General features: G+C 42.6%; 1 protein-coding gene across 1 annotated transcript in view; it reads right to left on the reverse strand.

Annotated features, from left to right (window-relative positions):
• TMEM255B (transmembrane protein 255B) overlaps positions 1–18,152 on the reverse strand; it is a 166,316-nt gene that overhangs the window by 41,433 nt on the left and 106,731 nt on the right. The window contains exon 5 of the mRNA XM_030199567.1: positions 8,965–9,045. Within this exon, the coding sequence (XP_030055427.1) occupies positions 8,965–9,045 (81 nt within the window). The remainder of the gene's footprint in view (positions 1–8,964; positions 9,046–18,152) is intronic.

Genomic DNA, 18,152 nt, shown 5'->3' on the forward strand with positions numbered 1-18,152 from the left:
AATCTGGATATTTGAGGAGAAACTCTGAGAAGTGAGCTCAGCTGTGCCAGAGATGTCCTACTCATGACAGCATATGCATGCAAATGCCAAAATTCTGCTGGTCTGCAAATGCATACATATCTTTTATAGTGCATATTTTGTAGGTAGGCAAACACTTGGGTGGAACATGTGTGGGACTCACATTTAGACATGTAACTTATAGAATATTATATATTGCATGTGCTTACTGCAACTTATAGACATGTATTTTTGCTGTTGCACAATTTATCTTTCAATGATTTTTATTAAAGCCGTAAGTAATCAAACAATACAAATGTGTATATATCAATCAGTCTCAAAACCACAAGACTTAGCAAAACAAGTTTTTTCACATTTGAGTCCCCAAATGCTGTCCCCGATTCTTTTATCATTTTATATCCCTCGTCCCCCCTCCCCCCACCCTCTCCTCCCTCCCTCCCACCCTCTCCCTCCTCTAGACTCTGGTATTGGGATCTAATGTCACTTCTGTAGGGATCTGACGGGTGTCACTTTGTCTCAGTTCTCTATTCCAATTTGCACAAGATCCTCTGTCTGATCTTAGGCTGTAGGGTACTCCAGTATCGCTCCCATACCCCACGGAATACTTTCCGCTCCTGATCTGGGTGAGCGGCCTCGAGAAGTCCACATAGTTCAAGGTGTAGCAATTCTGTCATCTTTGTTCTCCACAGCTCTCTGGTGGGCGCCTGTGTCTCTCTCCAGTTAAGTAAAATCACCCTTTTTCCTATTAGCACTGTCCTTCTTAAAAAGCCCGTGCATCCCGCTGGAATCGGCTTTGCCACAGCATATGTGTCAAACAATAGCAGTGGGGTATCTCCCACTGTCCGCTTCCAGTGATGGCTGACCTCAGCCAGCACCTGCTTCCAGAATGCTCTAATCTGTACACAATGCCAGAACATATGGCCCAAAGTTGCTCTGTCCTCTCCACATTTGGGGCAATTTCCTACTCCAAAACCTGCCCTTCGCGCTCTGGCTGGTGCTATAAAGGCCCGCATGGCAAATTTATATTGTTGTTCCCATTGTCTAGTAAACGTTGATCTGTGCAAGATGGACAGCAGGAAGCTTTGTATAATGTCAGCTGTTATCTCGACCTTGAGGTCCTGCTTCCAGTCTTGTGCCACCTTGCGATAGTCGATGTCCTCTGTTGTGTCTAGGAGATACCTATGATGAAATCGCAATGGCACTATTTCTTCCGATCTTAGAGTAAGCGCTGTTGATATCGTTTCCTGTACATCTTCGGCCAAATTCATTGCACCCAGGGAGCGAGCATAGTGTTTCACCTGTGCGTGTGCATAAAAGTCTGATGCAACCAGTCCGAATTCTCTTTGTAGATCTGCAAGTGGCTTAACCTGCCCTTCTTCATTCAATATCTGAAAAAGGTATTGAATCCCCTTTGTCCTCCAGGATTTGAAGTGTTGTGCTGATGACCCATCTGGGAAATCCGGGTTAAGACGTAGTGATATAAATGGAGTCGCATCTGCTGCAAAGCCTTGTCTTCGGCACAGCCAACGCCACATTGCTCTCACTGATCTCACGAAACAGTTCAAGGGTTGTTGTCTAACAGGTCTTATTTTTGGTGTGTGCATTAAGCAGCTGAGATGTACCTCCGGCACCAATGAGGCTTCCAGCTGTGTGTTTGTAAATTGTTGGCTGCCTGCTAGCCAATCCCGCACATGTCTCATGGTGCAAGCAATTGTAAGGTACCTGATACTGAGTAATCCCATGCCTCCATGTGCTTTAGGTTTACATAGCACATTCAACGCTATTCTGGGGCGTTTATTATTCCATAAAAACTTCCTTAAGACTGCATGCAGTGCTTTCTCCTCCCTGCCTCGCAGATACAAGGGCAGCAACTGGAATCTGTACAGCCATTTTGGTGCTATCATCATGTTAAAAAGAGCAATTCGCCCCGCCAGAGAGAGCGGACAAGAGCCCCATATCCCCAAAAGGCGTCTAGTTTCCTCTAGCAACGGCTGTACGTTCCTCCTATATAGTGTCGATAAGTCTACCGGGATTTCCACCCCCAGATATGTAAGTTTCTCATCTACCCACTTAAAAGGAAAAGGACCCTTCCAATTAGACCTAACAGTGGGGGACATCGGTAACGCCAAGGACTTTCCCAGATTTAGTTTGAACCCTGATAACTGCCCATACTCTCCTAGGCTCCCTAGTAGTCGCGCCACTGATGTTTGCGGGTCATCTGCTAGAATCAATAAGTCGTCTGCATAGGCTAATAGTTTCACCTCCCCCCCACCCACCTTCATGCCCTGGATTCCGGGCTCTGCACGAATTTTACATAGCAAGGGTTCTAGTGTTATCAAAAATAGTAACGGGGACAGAGGGCACCCCTGTCTTGTTCCCCGCCTTATCAAGAATTTTTGTGTTCTGACCCCATTTACCAATAGCTGGGCCTGGGGATCTTCATAGAGCATCTTAACAGCTTGTAGGAACCAGCCACGTGTTGCACAATTTATAGGTGTCCAGTTATAGTATTACCCCTTGAGGGAGATCAGTGGTTATGCCACCCACATAAATGATTTTTTTTGTTAAATCAAGCAGTAGAGCAGATAAATATTCCTATATAAATTTTTATATGCCCAAAGTTATTCATCCAAAAAAGGAGGTGTGATTTGGGGCATTGAAGGGGCAGCACAACTTATATGTCTAAGCGGCTATATTCAGCTACTAAATGTATAAACACATCTAGGTGGCCCATCAAAACAGCAAATATAATATGACATATTCAATTTAGATGTTTCAAGCTATGCATGGATATTCATCAGCACCACCTCAACAGATAGCACCACTAAGATAAGTATGGTTTGAAATCAGCTGTGTGGCCAAATATCAACCTTGTTGTATCTTTCTGGAAGGACTGGATGGAGGTGGAGGGAATTTGTATATTGAAAATCTGCCTCTGACAAATTTCTCCCCTTTGGTACTGTAACTGAATGTCCATCTCTTTGAAGGGTTTCAAGCTTGCAGGCTTAGATATTTTTTTCATGGTGCAATAGGTTTCAAAAACATGCGTGATCCACCTCGACTATGCTCTGTCCAGTGAATACTTTGGGATGGCTGAGAACAACTAGCGAGACTGAAGTGGCCATGAGCATCTAGTCGTTAAAGGAAACTGGAATAGCTTTGGCTGTGATGAGAATGATGATGTGCTGGGGGCTAATGAGCATTCTGATTCTGTTCGTATTCCTGCCACTCTAGCTGATGATTCAGTGGCATGCTTCTGATGATTCTTAAGCCATTCGGTCCAGTCTTCATGTAATCTGCTTTGATTGTGATATTGATATTCACTGCCTGTTCCTCTTCTCGGCTGCACCCATCTATCACTTGTGAACTGAGGGGGGGGCTTAATTATCAAAACTTTTACCAGGCATAAAACATCCTCCAAAAAATCAAGATGATTGTGTGAAAGAAGTTTGGAGAAAAAGTAATGTCAACTTTTTTAGTTACGCCTTCATTTCAACACTCATTATATCTGACGGTTCATTTCATGGGTGAGATCCAACTTTCTTTTTATTATTTCTTTCACATATACTTACTTTAAAGTCCAACTAGCCTGGGGCATTAACTCTTACATATCAACAAAACTCCATTATATCCGAAGTGTTGACCTTTATCCACAACTTGCAATCTAATTCAAAGGACTGTATGAAATGAAAGTGAATCCAAAATCATTGGGATTTGTGATTGTATACATAGTGGTTATCACATGAGAAAGTACCAGTTGAATTACTTAGTTACTCAAAAACAAAAAAAACCCAAGCCAATACGCAAACATTAGAGAACAGAACTGAATAGCCAGCTCAGTGTTTTTCAAACTTGGAGTCATGACCCAATATTGGATTGCGGGATACCAGTGTCTGAATCATGGCCCTAGCCCCACACTTATTCTACCTGTATGGGTGGAGGCAGTGGCATTCCTAGCCTGTTTGCCACCCGGGGCGAGTCACCGCTGTGTCCCTGGTGCAAAATCCCCCCCCCCACAGGCCTGTCATTCCCTGAAGCGCATCACACACCTCCAGATGCATCACCCCCCTGAAGCGCATCACCAGACCTTTCCTCCTAGCAAGGGGGTGTGCGGAGCAGGCTCACAGCAGTCGGCTCTGCCGGTCCCCTGCCCCAGAAAAGGAGACAGCCATGTGCCTGCTCTGTACACCCCCTTGCTGCCTGCACACGGGGCAGTCCGCCCCCACTGCCCTGCCCTTGATATGCTACTGGGGGGAGAGGGAATGAGAAAGTACAGCATTTTCAGTGCTTCACACCTGAATGGGCTCTGAATGGTTCCGAGGAAGTTTAAGCTGTGCAGTATTGTACTCCTTTACTGTTCTTGCAATAGCTGCAGAGAAACACAGGAATACTGGCACTTTGTAATTGAGAGCCATATGGAGCCAGCCAGGAGCCAGCACAAGACAGGAAAAAGTGAGTTATTTGGAGGAGTGAGGGCTGAAGTGCTGCTAAGAGTGAACAGAGGGTATGGAAGGACAGGGATGAGAGTGGGCAAGGAGACTGGGGATGGATGTAACAGTGAACAAGTGGGGTGGGGCAGGGAGGGGTGCGTGAGCAGTGGTGGCTGGAAAAGGGAGGGCATGATGGCATAGGCAGTCGGTGGCCCAACTGTTTAGGGAGGCTAAAAGGGGGCAGGGTTAGGGATGGGGCTTATATCCATAATTTTCTGACAACGCATAGAAAAAAATAAGTAAAATAGCCACAATTAATAGCATTTATTAAATTTAGATATTAGATATGTTTCATATGTCAAAGAATAAAGTGGTTGTTCAAAGCCAATGTATACTATTCAAAAATGTTATCAATTATTAAACACTGCTATTTCCATCCATGGAAAATCCCAAAATGAAATGGTCACATTAGTGAAGTAAAATTATGCATGAAAAGGTGGCACTGTAAGTATTACACGGGGCAGACCCTAATACATCAATATACTACCCATACGGAAAACACAGACCGTCAACAATATGAAACAAGGGATCATAATATCACAATTCCTCATGTACAGCCACAAAACAACTTATTAGGGTGGATAGTGTTCACAATGAGCTCCTTTTATTTATGACCAGATAGAGATAAGAGTTTTCAAGTTTGGAACAGTATAAGCAGTGCCGTGGCGAGGGCTAATGGCACCCGGGGCGGGTCGCCGCTGCGCACCCCCCCCGGGTGCAGCACGGCGCGACCCCCCCCCTCTGCGGCACACACCCCCTCCGGACCGCGAAACCCCCCCCAGACCGCATTCTTACCTGCGGGAGGGCCAATCCGCCCTGAGTGCACGTCACTCGGAGCTGCGTCGGCCCCGCTAGTTCCCTGCTCTCTCTGCCCCGGAACAGGAAGTAACCTGTTCCGGGGCAGAGGGAGCAGGGAGCCAGCGGGGCCGGCACCCCCCGAGCGCGTGCACCCGGGGCGGACCGCCCCTCCCCCCCCCCCCCCCCCTTCCTACGCCACTGAGTATAAGTCATCACAAGAACAAAATATAAGAAAAACAATGGATTGCATTAGGGGCTTATAGCCCATTTAGTTTTGTTTAAACAAAAGAGATCTGCATGAAACAAAATATTTGGTTTTATTTTGACTTATAAAACTTCTCTCTCTCTCTCTCTGCCCCAATCCAACATTGCCCCATTATCTTGCCCCCAACCACCATCCAACATTGCCCCTATGTCTCCCTATCTCTCTCTCCTCCCTTCATCATCCAGCATCATCACCCCGTCCCCTCACCAGTCTCTTGTTCAACAAAGCAATTTAGCAATAAGAGACTCAAACCAATGGACTGCATTAGGGGCTTATAGCCCATTTAGTTATGTTTAAACAAAAAAGATCTGCATGAAACAAAATGTTTATTTTTATTTTGATTCAATATTTGCAGCTGAGCTGAGAACACTTACCCGCTTGCTTGCTGCTCGATCCACTTAGCTCAGTCAGCTGCCTCCTTCCCTGGCTCGGTGACTCATAAGAGCCGCTTAGGCCAGCCACGTGCTGCAGCCTGCAACATTCATGCCAGCTACAACCAGTCTCTGCCATCGCGCCGGAAGTGCAGGAACAGGAAGCATGTCACAGGAAGCCGGAACCGCTGGGGAAGGACTGTCTCGGAGGCGGAACAGAGCCTTAGGGAGTGAGAGGCAGGCATCCAGCTGGTAGATGAAGAAGCCAGCGCCGTGAGTAGGGGGTGGATGGTGGCACCGGCGCAGAGAAGAGAGGAAGATAAACAATTTTGTTCTATCCTGCCTTTGAGGAGGAGGCAGCCAGGGTAAGGTCACGGTTGGACTGGGGAGGCTTAGCCTCCCCAAGCCTCTTATACGGGGCACCTATGCATGATGGTAAACAAGTGGACATAACAGTGAACAAATAAGGGATAGAAAAGGAGAGGAGTGTGAATAGTGGGGGCTGGGGAAAAGAGGGGTCTGAGAGTGAGTAATGAGGTTTAGGTAAGGAGGGGGTAAGAATAAGAAATGGGGGCTGGGGAAGGGCGTGAATGTTGTCCGTTCAGTGCATCCTGATAAGAAAATGATTTCTTCCACTGTGTCTCAAGGAAAAAAAAATTGTGAACCACTAGAACAGCTGTAACCTACTGTTGAAATCAGCATTTGTAAAGTAGAAAAATGTTATGGACTAGTTGTTTCATAGGCAATTCAAAGTCAATGGTACATTGCAGATAGCAGATTATTTTGAAATGCAATCAGTCGGTTTTAGGTTACCTGTTTGATGGGTTAGTAAAATTGCACAGGCAGAAGGCAAAATTTCAATTGACCCTAATTGCAAAGTACTCTTATGTTTATCCAAACCCAATCAAATGAGAACATCTACAATTATTTTTCAAAACCATAAGAATTGCCATACTGGGTTAGACTAAAGGTACATCTAGGGCAATATCCTGTTTCTAACAGTGTCAATCTAGGTCACAAGTACCTGACAAAATGCCCAAAAGAAGCAAGATTCCAAATTACTTCCAAACACTTATTATTCATGTTTTCTAGGGACGGGCAGCCCAAAGCTTGTCATTACATTTTGTTTGCCATGTCATTTGCAGCACTGTTCATTTTGTTTTGGTTAGTTTTCATTTTTGTTTTGGGTGCAATGTCATTAAGAGTAAGTCTACTTTGCAATCGTGCAGACAAGGTTTCTTGTGGAGGGAAGAGCGGGCAGAGCATGATGGCAGCATTTTAGTGCCGAGGTGAACACTGTCCTGGATTTACTCTTTGAAAATATTTCCTTACCTCCTCTATGCCTTAAAAATGGAAGGGGGTTATTTGTGGCCCTCTAGCTGCTTCTACTCCAGAGACTCGCAACTCAAGATTGAAGAATTCCTGCAGCTTACAGCATATGAGAAGAAGTCCTAACAGACTCCCACCGGTTCACTGAGTTTGAGAGCATCGGTGTCTTTGAAAGAGGAGGTTTCACTTTCGCCTCTTCCTCTGGCAGTGCAGTGTAAGCATCAGTTGGAGAGTCCCAGGATGTTGGTAGGGCTGTCTGCACAGTCCAATGTGGTCAGTGTTAATGTTGTTCTGAGAGGGGCTGCTCCTGGGGTCTTGCTAGGATATCAAGGTGATGTGATATCGTGGAGAACAGGAGCTGAGGGTAGAAGTAGCTCAGAATGTTCCCTGCAGCTTCTGAATTGGTTGACACCAGTTGTAGCAAGAGCCTCTCCTTTTCATGCTGTTCTCCCCAAATTGACTCGGTCATCTCCAGTTATCTTGGATGCCATCTGGTCAGTACTTCTATAATACTTAATACTTCTATAAATGCTTGTCTTTGAGATATATTTACTGTGTCTAAGAAGATAGAGAGGTTTGGCTGCTGCTGTACAGACAAGGATGGATGTAGTTGAACAGACTATTGGTGTAATTAAAGGTTTTAATGCCACTCTGATAAAGGTTTGGTTATTAAACAATTGGAGCAGCTGGAAAAAAGATAAAGAAATCTGCACTTACAGGGTCCAATATTCAAAATGGTTTAACCGGGCAGGAGAGCCTCCTGCCTGGTTAAACCCTGCTAAGTGAGCAGCAACCAATTTTCAGCGGCACTTAACTGGTTAATGCTGCTGAATATATCTGCTAACTGGTCAACCCCTAACCGGATAGGTTAGGAATCCGCCAAGGGCAGAGTTAGGGATGAGCGTCAACTTAGCCAGGTAGTAGCAATTTTCAGTCTACTAGTCGGTTATGTAACTGTCCTAACTTTTTGCACTGAGTTAACTTGGCACCAATCTGAATATCGGCCAGTGCCCAGTTAACTTCTGGGTCAGCGGACATCAGAGGCACAAGGAGAACACCATTTCCCCAAATGGATTTTGAATGAAACAGTGCCTACGTGGACCAACCCTTCAGCTTCGCACCAGCGCCTATTTTACAGAAGTTCCGCTCCCCTGACATCAAAATGTGCCTACGCTTCTGGCAGACATATCTGTTTGTTCAATGCTGAGAGCCGTATGGTAGCTTCACTAGTTTGGATATAACAGTAATATTGGAGCAATGAATACAGAACATTGTTAGCTATGTCACCCTCTTAGTTTATAATTTTTTCCTCAAGGTTTGGATATGATAATGAAATTGTATTTTCATAGATTACAAGCCTTTTGGAGTTTTTTTTTTTTTTTTTGGGGGGGGGGGGGGGGTCAGCACATTTGGGTGCTTCCTGATGTAAACAAAGAGACCCAGCATCACAGGAAATTGTTTCAAGCTTCTGAATATCTGCCAGGACCCACATAAGTATGGGCGGATGCTTCTTAGTTGGTCATGCCTGCATATTCAAATTCCAGTGCCTGCACATGGCCCAGCATTGAATATCCAGGTCTAACCTGGCCGGTGATGGTAAGTGTTTAAAAAACCGCTCACTGCTTCTGGATGATATTCACTGGTATGATACTAAGTAGCATCCAATAATGTCTCATTTGTAATCTCTCTTTACCTCTGTTTGGTAGGCATCATACGAGAATCCTATTCCACTTGAATAAAACTGGCAACTTCCTGTATACAACGGTCTGGGCTCCTGGAAAGAAAACAGGGCACATTTACAAATGATAAAAGCATTACTAAAAGTAAATTTTGCACAAAAAGTATAACAAAATATTTTATTCATCAGTCTCGTGTATATTATTTTATAATTTTTCATTTTGCATTATTTCAAAATTTAACCATATTAATAATTCAATATATACTGTAAAACACTGATAAAGGAGCATCCACAACATCAATGATCAAAAACATTTCAATGCCACAACAGAACTTATCCAGCTATTCTCCCTCTGTCATGTTGTATAGTTAACAAACTTGCATAGAGTTGATTGAAATTATAACACAGCAGGGCAGATCTTTTTAAAAATGTTGGTGGAGGCCTTGCTTTGTTTGATGGTGGAGGAAGCATGCTTACTTTTAATTGGACTGTATTAGACCATTGCCCAGAACTCTTAGTTCAGGGATGAGCCTTGCCTTCATCCTCCAGAAGTGGTCCAGCTAAGGGGATCCCTTCCTTCCTGGAGATGATCCAGAACTACAGTAGAGGGTTACACCACTCTGAGGCCCATATGAGTTTTAGCTCCCTGCTCTAGGTGCTAAAGGAGAAGGGGAAAAAAAAGCACAGGAATTGTCAGTCTGGACCACAGCTGTCTCCTGCTGCATATAGAAAGGAGACAGGCTTGTTCCCCCAAAAGTCTGAACTAATGAAGGATTGCTAGTCTGATCCTCAGCTGTCCCCGAGGCACAGATGTGTTTTCTCCAATTCCTGCAAATTTTGACTGGAGCATAGCTTTTCTAGAAATTATTCCAGTCTTGTTGATAATGCCTTATAAAAAATTATTTGTAAGACCTCATTTTGGATTATTGCATGGAGTTCTTTAGGCCATCCTCCCAAAGGATGTAGAGATTACAGGCTGATCCAAACCAGGATTCAGTACTCTATTAGTAAGTCTGTTGCTGGTTGAAACAGTATTCATACCAGGGGCATAGCCACGGAGGGGCCTTTGGGGCCTGGGCCCCCCAAAATTGGATTTGGGCTCCCCAAGGTCTGCTGGTTTGGCTGGCAGGGGTCCCCAAGCTCTACCATGAGAAGCCTTCCTCCACAGCTTTTTGCTGCCACACTGCCTGCCCTGCTACTCCACCCCCCGCATGCTCAGTTTTAGTGAAATTGAGCATGCACGAGGCTGGAGAAAGGCATCTTCTGGCAGGGCTTGAGAACCCTAACCAGCCCAGGTATGTGGGGTTGTGGTGGAGAGCAAGATAAAATGTACCCCCCCCCTATATTGAGGCCTGGCTACACACCTGATTCACACCGTACACGTAAAGAATAACATTTGATATTCCACATGCAAAACCTTTAATCATCTTTTTAAGAAGTAAAAAGCCTCATCGAGTCTGCACCTTTCTCATGTGCCTCACTATCAATCATAAGCTTTACAAAATGTATTTTTTCAGTAAGAAAAAGAAAAATCTTCTTATTAACTTACACTATAAAACAAATGCACTTAGAGCAGAATTCAGTAAATGGCAGCAAAAGTTAGGCGCCAGGATGATCCGCACTAAACTAGTATTCTATAAAAGGTGCTCTACGCTGAGCGGCCATTATAGAATACTAACTTAGCATGGTTCAATTCTGGTTGCCCCCATCTCAAGAAAGATATAGTAGAATTGGAAAAGGTGCAGCGAAGGGCGACTAAAATGATAGCAGGGATGGGACGACTTCCCTATGAAGAAAGACTAAGGAGGTTAGGGCTTTTCAGCTTGGAGAAGAGACGGCTGAGGGGAGACATGATAGAGGTATATAAAATAATGAGTGGAGTAGAACAGGAGGGTGTGAAGCATCTGTTCATGCTTTCCAAAAATACTAGGACTAGGGAGCATGCGATGAAATTACAGTGTAGTAAATTTAAAACAAATCAGAGAAAAGTTTTCTTCACGCAACGCATAATTAAACTCTGGAATTTGTTGCTGGAGAACGTGGTGAAGGCGGTTAGCTTAGCAGAGTTTAAAAAGGGGTTAGACGGTTTCCTAAAGGACAAGTCCATAAACCACTACTAAATGGACTTGGGAAAAATCCACAATTCCAGGAATAACATGTATAGAATGTTTGTTCGTTTGGGAAGCTTGCCAGGTGCCCTTGGCCTGGATTGGCCGCTGTCGTGGACAGGATGCTGGGCTCGATGGACCCTTGGTCTTTTCCCAGTGTGGCATTACTTATGTACTTATAAAGGGCACTCATCTTGGAGCACCCTTTATAGAACATAAGAATAGCCATACTGGGTCAGACCATCTAGCTCAGTATCCTGTTTCCAACAGTGGCCAAACCAGGCACAAGTACCTGGCAGAAACCCAAATAGTACCAACATTCCAGGCCACCAATCCCAGGCAAGCAGTGGCTTCCCCCATGTCTGTCTCAATAGCAGACTATGGACTTTTCCTCCAGGAACTTATCCAAGCCTTTTTTAAACCCAGATCCGCTAACCGCTGTTACCACATCGTCTGACAGCGAGTTCCCGAGCTTATGGCTCTTTGTGTCGCTTATATTTTCCCGACTAATTTCCTTTCCTTTGGATTTATGCATTTGTTTATTCTCAGGTGGCTACCTTATGCATAAACATATATTTTAAAATGTTTTGTTCTCATCATATTGTGACAAAAATCATACCGCCACCCCCCCCCCCCCCCCCACACACACATACACACACAACTTCCTCATCATTAGGCACTTTATGTCATATATATTTTTGGAGTTCTGGCTTCCACCAATTCCCCTTTGAATTGACTATAGATAAATTAAATGTGGAGGGGCATTTTCGACATGCTGTCTAAAAACGTTCAAAAATCGAGTAGTAAAATTGGCTTTTTCAAAACAGAAAAACGTCTATCTTTTTTTTTTTTTTTTTTCGAACATGGCTATTTGCTAGATGGTTTTGTGCTCTGCGCTTTTATCTTTTTGGTCCATTTTCGAAAAAAAACCCCCATCCAAATAAAAAGCACAAAATCAAGCCATTGTGATGTAGGAGGAGCTAGCATTCTTAATAGACTGGACACACAGACATCCCAGGAGAGCAATGGGGTACCCTTTGGGGCACTTCAGTGGACTTCAAATAAACGCTCCCAGGTACATATCTCACCATTGCTCCCTTATTTTGTCCGCTGAGCCTCCCCCCCCCCTCCAAAACCCACTACCTCCAATTGTATACCACTACAATTATTATTATTATTATTATTATTATTATTATTAACATTTGTATAGTGCTACCAGTCGCACGCAGCGCTGAACACCTGACATAGATAGACAGTCCCTTCTCAATACAGCTTACAATCTAAAAATAATACAGACAGACAAGACAATTAAGGGTGAGGGAAGTACTGGGTGAGAAGGAACAAGGGGAGGCAATTGAGTAGTAGCTAGGAGCCAAAAGCAGTGGTGAAAAGGTGGGTTTTCAGCATAGATTTGAAAACAGGTAGAGATGGAGCTAGACGTACAGGCTCAGGAATAATGTGGTCATGATCCCATTATTATTGCTGGTGACTTCAACCTTCCCTTAGATCCATGGTTAGACAGGCAATCTAAATCCATATATTGTCACGACTGTCTTCTGGACTCACCTTGCCTTCTGTTGGGCAGCTTCAGAGGTGGCTCCAGTTTGTTTTTTCCTTGCATTGTTGCCTCTGCTACTTCTGTGGGCTTCAAGCCTCACTCTGGTATTCAGTGTGTTTCAAGCCTCTTTCCTGTAGTCGTGATATCATTAGTGAAGGCATTCATAAGGAAGGTGAGGACATTCATTCAGGGCCTTTGCAACACCAAAGGTCTCCAGGTTTTCCTGTGTGCTTGTAGCACTTCTGCCTTGTTCCTTGTCAGTTTGCCGGTGTGCTGGAGTAGCACTTCTGCCTTGTTTCCTTGCTAGTGTGCCTGTGCGGCCCTTCTGCTTTGTTTCTTATTTGTTTGCTTGTGTGCTAGGGTTAGCACTTCTGTCTTGATTTTTTTTTGTCTGTGTGCCTGGTTGGCACTTCTGTAGTGTCCCTTGCTTGTTTGCTGGTGTGCCTTGTATTCTGTTCTGCCTAGTCTGCCTTGCCTAGTGTTCTGCCTAGTCTGCCTTGTCTCGTGTTCTGCCTAGTCTGCCTTCCCTCGTGTTCCACTTCGTTTGTTTTGCCTGGAGTTCTGTCTAGGTCAGTGGCGTTCCTATGGGGGCGGACACCTGGGGCGGTGCAGCACCCCCCCCCCCCGATGCAGCGCGGACCCCCCCCGGATGCACGCCTCTGGGGGGGTGCCGCAGCGCGCGCCTGCTCAGAGTTCTCTGACTTCGCGCGTTCGCTGCAGCTCCCTCTGACCCGGAACAGGAAGTAACCTGTTCCAGGGCAGAGGGAGCTGCAGCGAACGCGCAAAGTCAGCGAACTCAGCGAACTCAGAGCAGGCACGCGCCGCAGCACCTCCCAGCGGCGTGCACCCGGGGCGGACCGCTTCCACCGCCCCCCCCCCTTGGTACGCCACTGGCCTAGGTCCTTGTGTATATGCTTGAGCTTACCTTTAGCCCTTGTGTTTCTGTGGGCTCCAGTGCAGCTTTTGCTGCTTCTGTGTGTTTATCCTTCTTGTGTTTGCCTCTGCCTGTGTGTACATGCATTCTCTTCTGCCTTCTGCGTTTGTGCTTCGGTTCCAGTTTGGCCTTGCTGCCCGTATGAGAGGGCTCTGGTGTGCATGGGTTCCAGTTCAGCCTTGCGGCCCATTTGAGTGCCTTTCTTATAGCTTTACTTGGCTCTGCTCCTGTGTACCCTGTTCCTGCCTAGCCAAGCTCAGTTACTGTGAACCCTGTTCCTGCCTAGCCAAGTGCTGCTTCTTGGTATTGCCTGTGTGCTTACTGTAGTTCTGGTCTGTTCCTGCCTGTGTGCATTTGCACTTTTAGTCTATTCCAGTCCTGCCTGTTTAGTCCAGTACTGGTTGGAAGGTTCGTCGGCAGTGGCCCAAGAGCTCACGTTTCCCTGAGTCCATGACATACATCATTTTTCTAAAACCCACTCCATGCTTCATTCTGTAATCAAACAATATCACTTGGCTGATCTTTGGAGAACATAGAATCCTGATATTAGATATTTCATCTTCTTTTTCAATCCTTACCAAAGTTTTACCCAAATTGATTATTTCTTGATATCCACTTCCCTACTAGATTCCCTTTTGAACACCAAAATAAATTCTATCACTATCTCAGATCATGCATCCATTTTCTATACAATTTCAACTCAAAACTCAGTTCACAACTAAACATTCTCTCTGGAAATTGAATTCAAGCATACTTACAAATGAAGAACTCTGAAACTTGTAATTTCATAATAGACTATTTTAGTACTAATAATCCTCAAGATACCAACCCAATAGTCAATTGGGAAACATTTAAAGCCTCCTTAATGGGTAAATTAATCTCTTTAACTGCTTATTTAAATAAAGTCAACAATCAATGCTTACTTAAGCTAGAATCCAATATTAAGACCTTAGAGCAACAATATTTAACTGATCGCAATCCTATTGTGTTGAATAAAATCTTCCAACAGAAATATGAGAGCAATAGGATATAGACATCAAAAGCTAATACTGATATATTTATACACAAATGTATGCAATATGCTGAAATGAATAAAAACAGTCATCTACTAGCAAACTACCTTAAAAGGAAGCGTATGAAAACACAAATTCCCTTAATATATAATATAAATAAAAAAGCATTTACTAATCCTAAAGACATTCTTAAAATCTTTCATTTATTTTACTCCAAGTTACATTTATCAGAATCACCTCTTAACCCTCCAGGCTTACAACAATTTCTAGATTCAATTGACAAATCGATTTTTTTCAGACTCTGATTCCACTCTTCTTAGTGCCTCCATCAAAACACAAGAAATTTTAGAACCAGTACAACAACTTAATACAGGAAAAGCTCCTGGTCCAGATGGACTACCATGTGAATTTTTAAAAACTTTTTGCACTGATTTGCTTCCTCATTTAAAACTGTTCTTTGAAGAATTGGACAATAACCCTAATATACCCACCAGATTCAATGAATCTATATTAACTGTTCTACAAAAACCAAATAAAGACCCTACACAAGTCTTGAACTTCAGACCCATATCATTACTCAATCTTGATTATAAAATCTATGTAAAACTTTTAGCAAATAGGCTACTTAAAATCATCTAAAAAATTATCCATCCTAATCAAGTTGGTTTCATGTCTCACCGTTTGATTACTGACAATGCACACTTTTTCCATCACATTTCTTTACATGCCAAATTGATCTAAACTCCTGTAAGCATTTGATAGTGTAGTGGTATCTTTTTCAAGTATTACAGTTGTTTGGGACATCTACAGCATTTGCGAATAAAATAAAAATCCTGTACAACTACCCTATAGCTTGCATTCTAACACACTCTTGTAGCCTGTCATGCTAAACAGAGGCACATGCCAAGGCTGCCCTTTATCCCCCCTGCTCTTCAACTTGCTCTTCGATCCTATCCTTTAATTTCTGGTGTCACGATGGGCTCGATAGAAATCAAAGCTTCAGCTTACGCAGATGATATAATGCTATTTCTTATAAATCCTGAGCAATCTCTTCCAAATTTGTCAAACTAGTAGACAACTATGCCTCCTTTTCTGGATATAAAATTAATCTCCAGAAAACTGAAGTCCTGCCCCTTAATATTCATGCCACTCTGGATATTGTTACCTCCTTTGGTTTAGTATGGTCACCTAAAAGTCTAAAGTACCTTGGTGTTGAATTATTATTTATTTATTTGTTACATTTGTATCCCACATTTTCCCACCTTTTTGCAGGCTCAATGTGGCTTACATATTACCGTTAGGCGATCCCCAGTTCTGGTATGAACAAAGTACAAAATACAGAGTGATGTTATAGTAGGGTAAACTTCATGTGTGACAAAAACATTTTGGGGATCGTAAAGAGGAGGAAGAGATACTTTACTTCCAGTATGATTTTGGCTTCGTTGTGTTACAGGGTACAGGCATTTAGGTTGGATCTTTAGGGTATACCCTCCTTAGATGCAACAATTAAAACAAACATCAAAATATACTAGAATCAGTACAATCTTTAAATCCTGGTCACCCCTTCATTTCTCTTGGTGGGGTCACCCCCAAAATAAACTTCATTTTAAGCATGATTCCAGTTCTTTTTACCCCTAACATTTATAAACAACTAGATAAACTTCTTAGCCAGTTTCTAGGGATGGGAAGACCCCAAAAATAGCTTTGTTTAAAATTTTTATAAAAAATTACAATTATTTCAAGAATTTACACTTGAAAAAAGAAAAGTGTTTTAAGATACAAATTAACATAACCAATAAAACGGAACATATAATTTTACACTCAAGTCCACTTTAAATGGGGTGATCCAGATCAATTAGAGGAGTAATAGAAGAAAAATTTAAAGGAAATATTGGCATTTAGGAGTAATTCCCAAGGTTAATTCTATTTCGCTCCTTCAATTCTTCTAGATGTTACAAATGTTGTTAACTGTATTTGGTCAACAAAAACATATTTAACAGAATTATAACAAATTATGCATTTGCAAGGAAAACGAAGGAAAAAAGTTGCGCCCAATCTTAACACTTCATACTTCAGTAACAAGAACTGCTTTCGCTTTCTTTGTGTTTCCTTTGAAACATTAGGAAATAAAGATATCTTATATCCCAAAAACATTTTATCCTTATGTTTGAAAAATAATTTAAACAACCATTGTTTATCGGGAAGCAAAGCAACTGAGGTAACCAGAGTTGCAGCAGTTGCTTGTTCAGATTCTGATGTTTCCAAAAATAGCTCTTGCAACTGTAAAGAACCTTTAAAATAAAGCATGGGTATCCTTCCCAGATTTCCTCACTTATTGCAAATCATTCATCTTACAACAAGCCTCTTATTGGCTTCTCAATTATGTTGATTATACCCCAATATGGCTTTACATCGAAAGAGATCTCTGGAAACCTTTCTGCTTATGTTCTTACATGCCTCTTGGATTGTTTGATAAAATAAAAAATGTTTTGATTACCTCCTCCTTCACTTGTTTGTTACAATTAGACACATTTATGGACATTCTCCATGACACTACTACTCACTCCATGCTTTGGTGTAACCCTAAACTCCAAATTAATCATAAACCAATTTATTGGAAAGAATGGTTCAATAAAGGAATCTGGACTATTGATCATTAATGGTTGGATAATAAGATAAAATCTTTTCATACATTACAAAAACAATTTAATTTAAATCCAAACCAGTATTTTCATTGGTTACAATTAAAACACTGTTTGGATTCCAATCACTCGTAAGTGCATTAAGCTCTTCTCAACATTCTATATTGTCATTTATTGCCTCTGCCCATAGTAAGGGCCATGTATCATCACAGCTTTAAAAATTCTTCATAGATCATCTATTTTATAAAAGACATGGCCTCTACTCAGTTTGGAAGTCGGATTTACAATGCTCCCTCACTGATTATCAATGGGAGAAATTTTGGCCTAGAATTAGCAGGCCGATCTTTCCTGCCAATTACATACAATCTCTTTTTTTCCTACACCACAGAGTCTTGTGGACCCCTCGAAGGATGCACGTAGCTGGCCAACTTCAATGTTATCAGTGTTGGTCATGCAAAATTAAACAAGGAACCCTTCTTCATATACTTTATGATTGTTGGCTAACCCATCAATTCTGGTCCAAAGTGTGGATCATAATATCATCCATATTTGGCCTCACTGAATTATTGTCCCCCAAAACAATTATTTTGGTTTCCTTTTTATTGGAAGACTCTCTGGATGAGTACAGTTCCAAACTGTTTGATATATTGATTGCAATCGCCCTTAAATCTGTACTATCCAATTGGAAAGGCAATACATAACTTAATGTCCTCTTTTGGTGGCACACTGTTATACAAATTCACAAATTTGAAACTTCCCTTGCTGATAAATTTCAAAAAAGTATACATATTAACAAGGTATGGTCACCTTTCAAACAATAGCTGTTGTCGCAATCTAATACCTAACAATTACCTGTGTGTTGGTTTAATAGCCGCTTGAGAATAGTACTGTAGGATCATAGTCTTATTGCTTAGTTATAGTCTATATTTTACTTTTGTTTTATATTCC

The sequence above is a fragment of the Microcaecilia unicolor genome, chromosome 4, assembly GCF_901765095.1.
Source record: "Microcaecilia unicolor chromosome 4, aMicUni1.1, whole genome shotgun sequence".
NCBI lineage: Eukaryota > Metazoa > Chordata > Amphibia > Gymnophiona > Siphonopidae > Microcaecilia > Microcaecilia unicolor.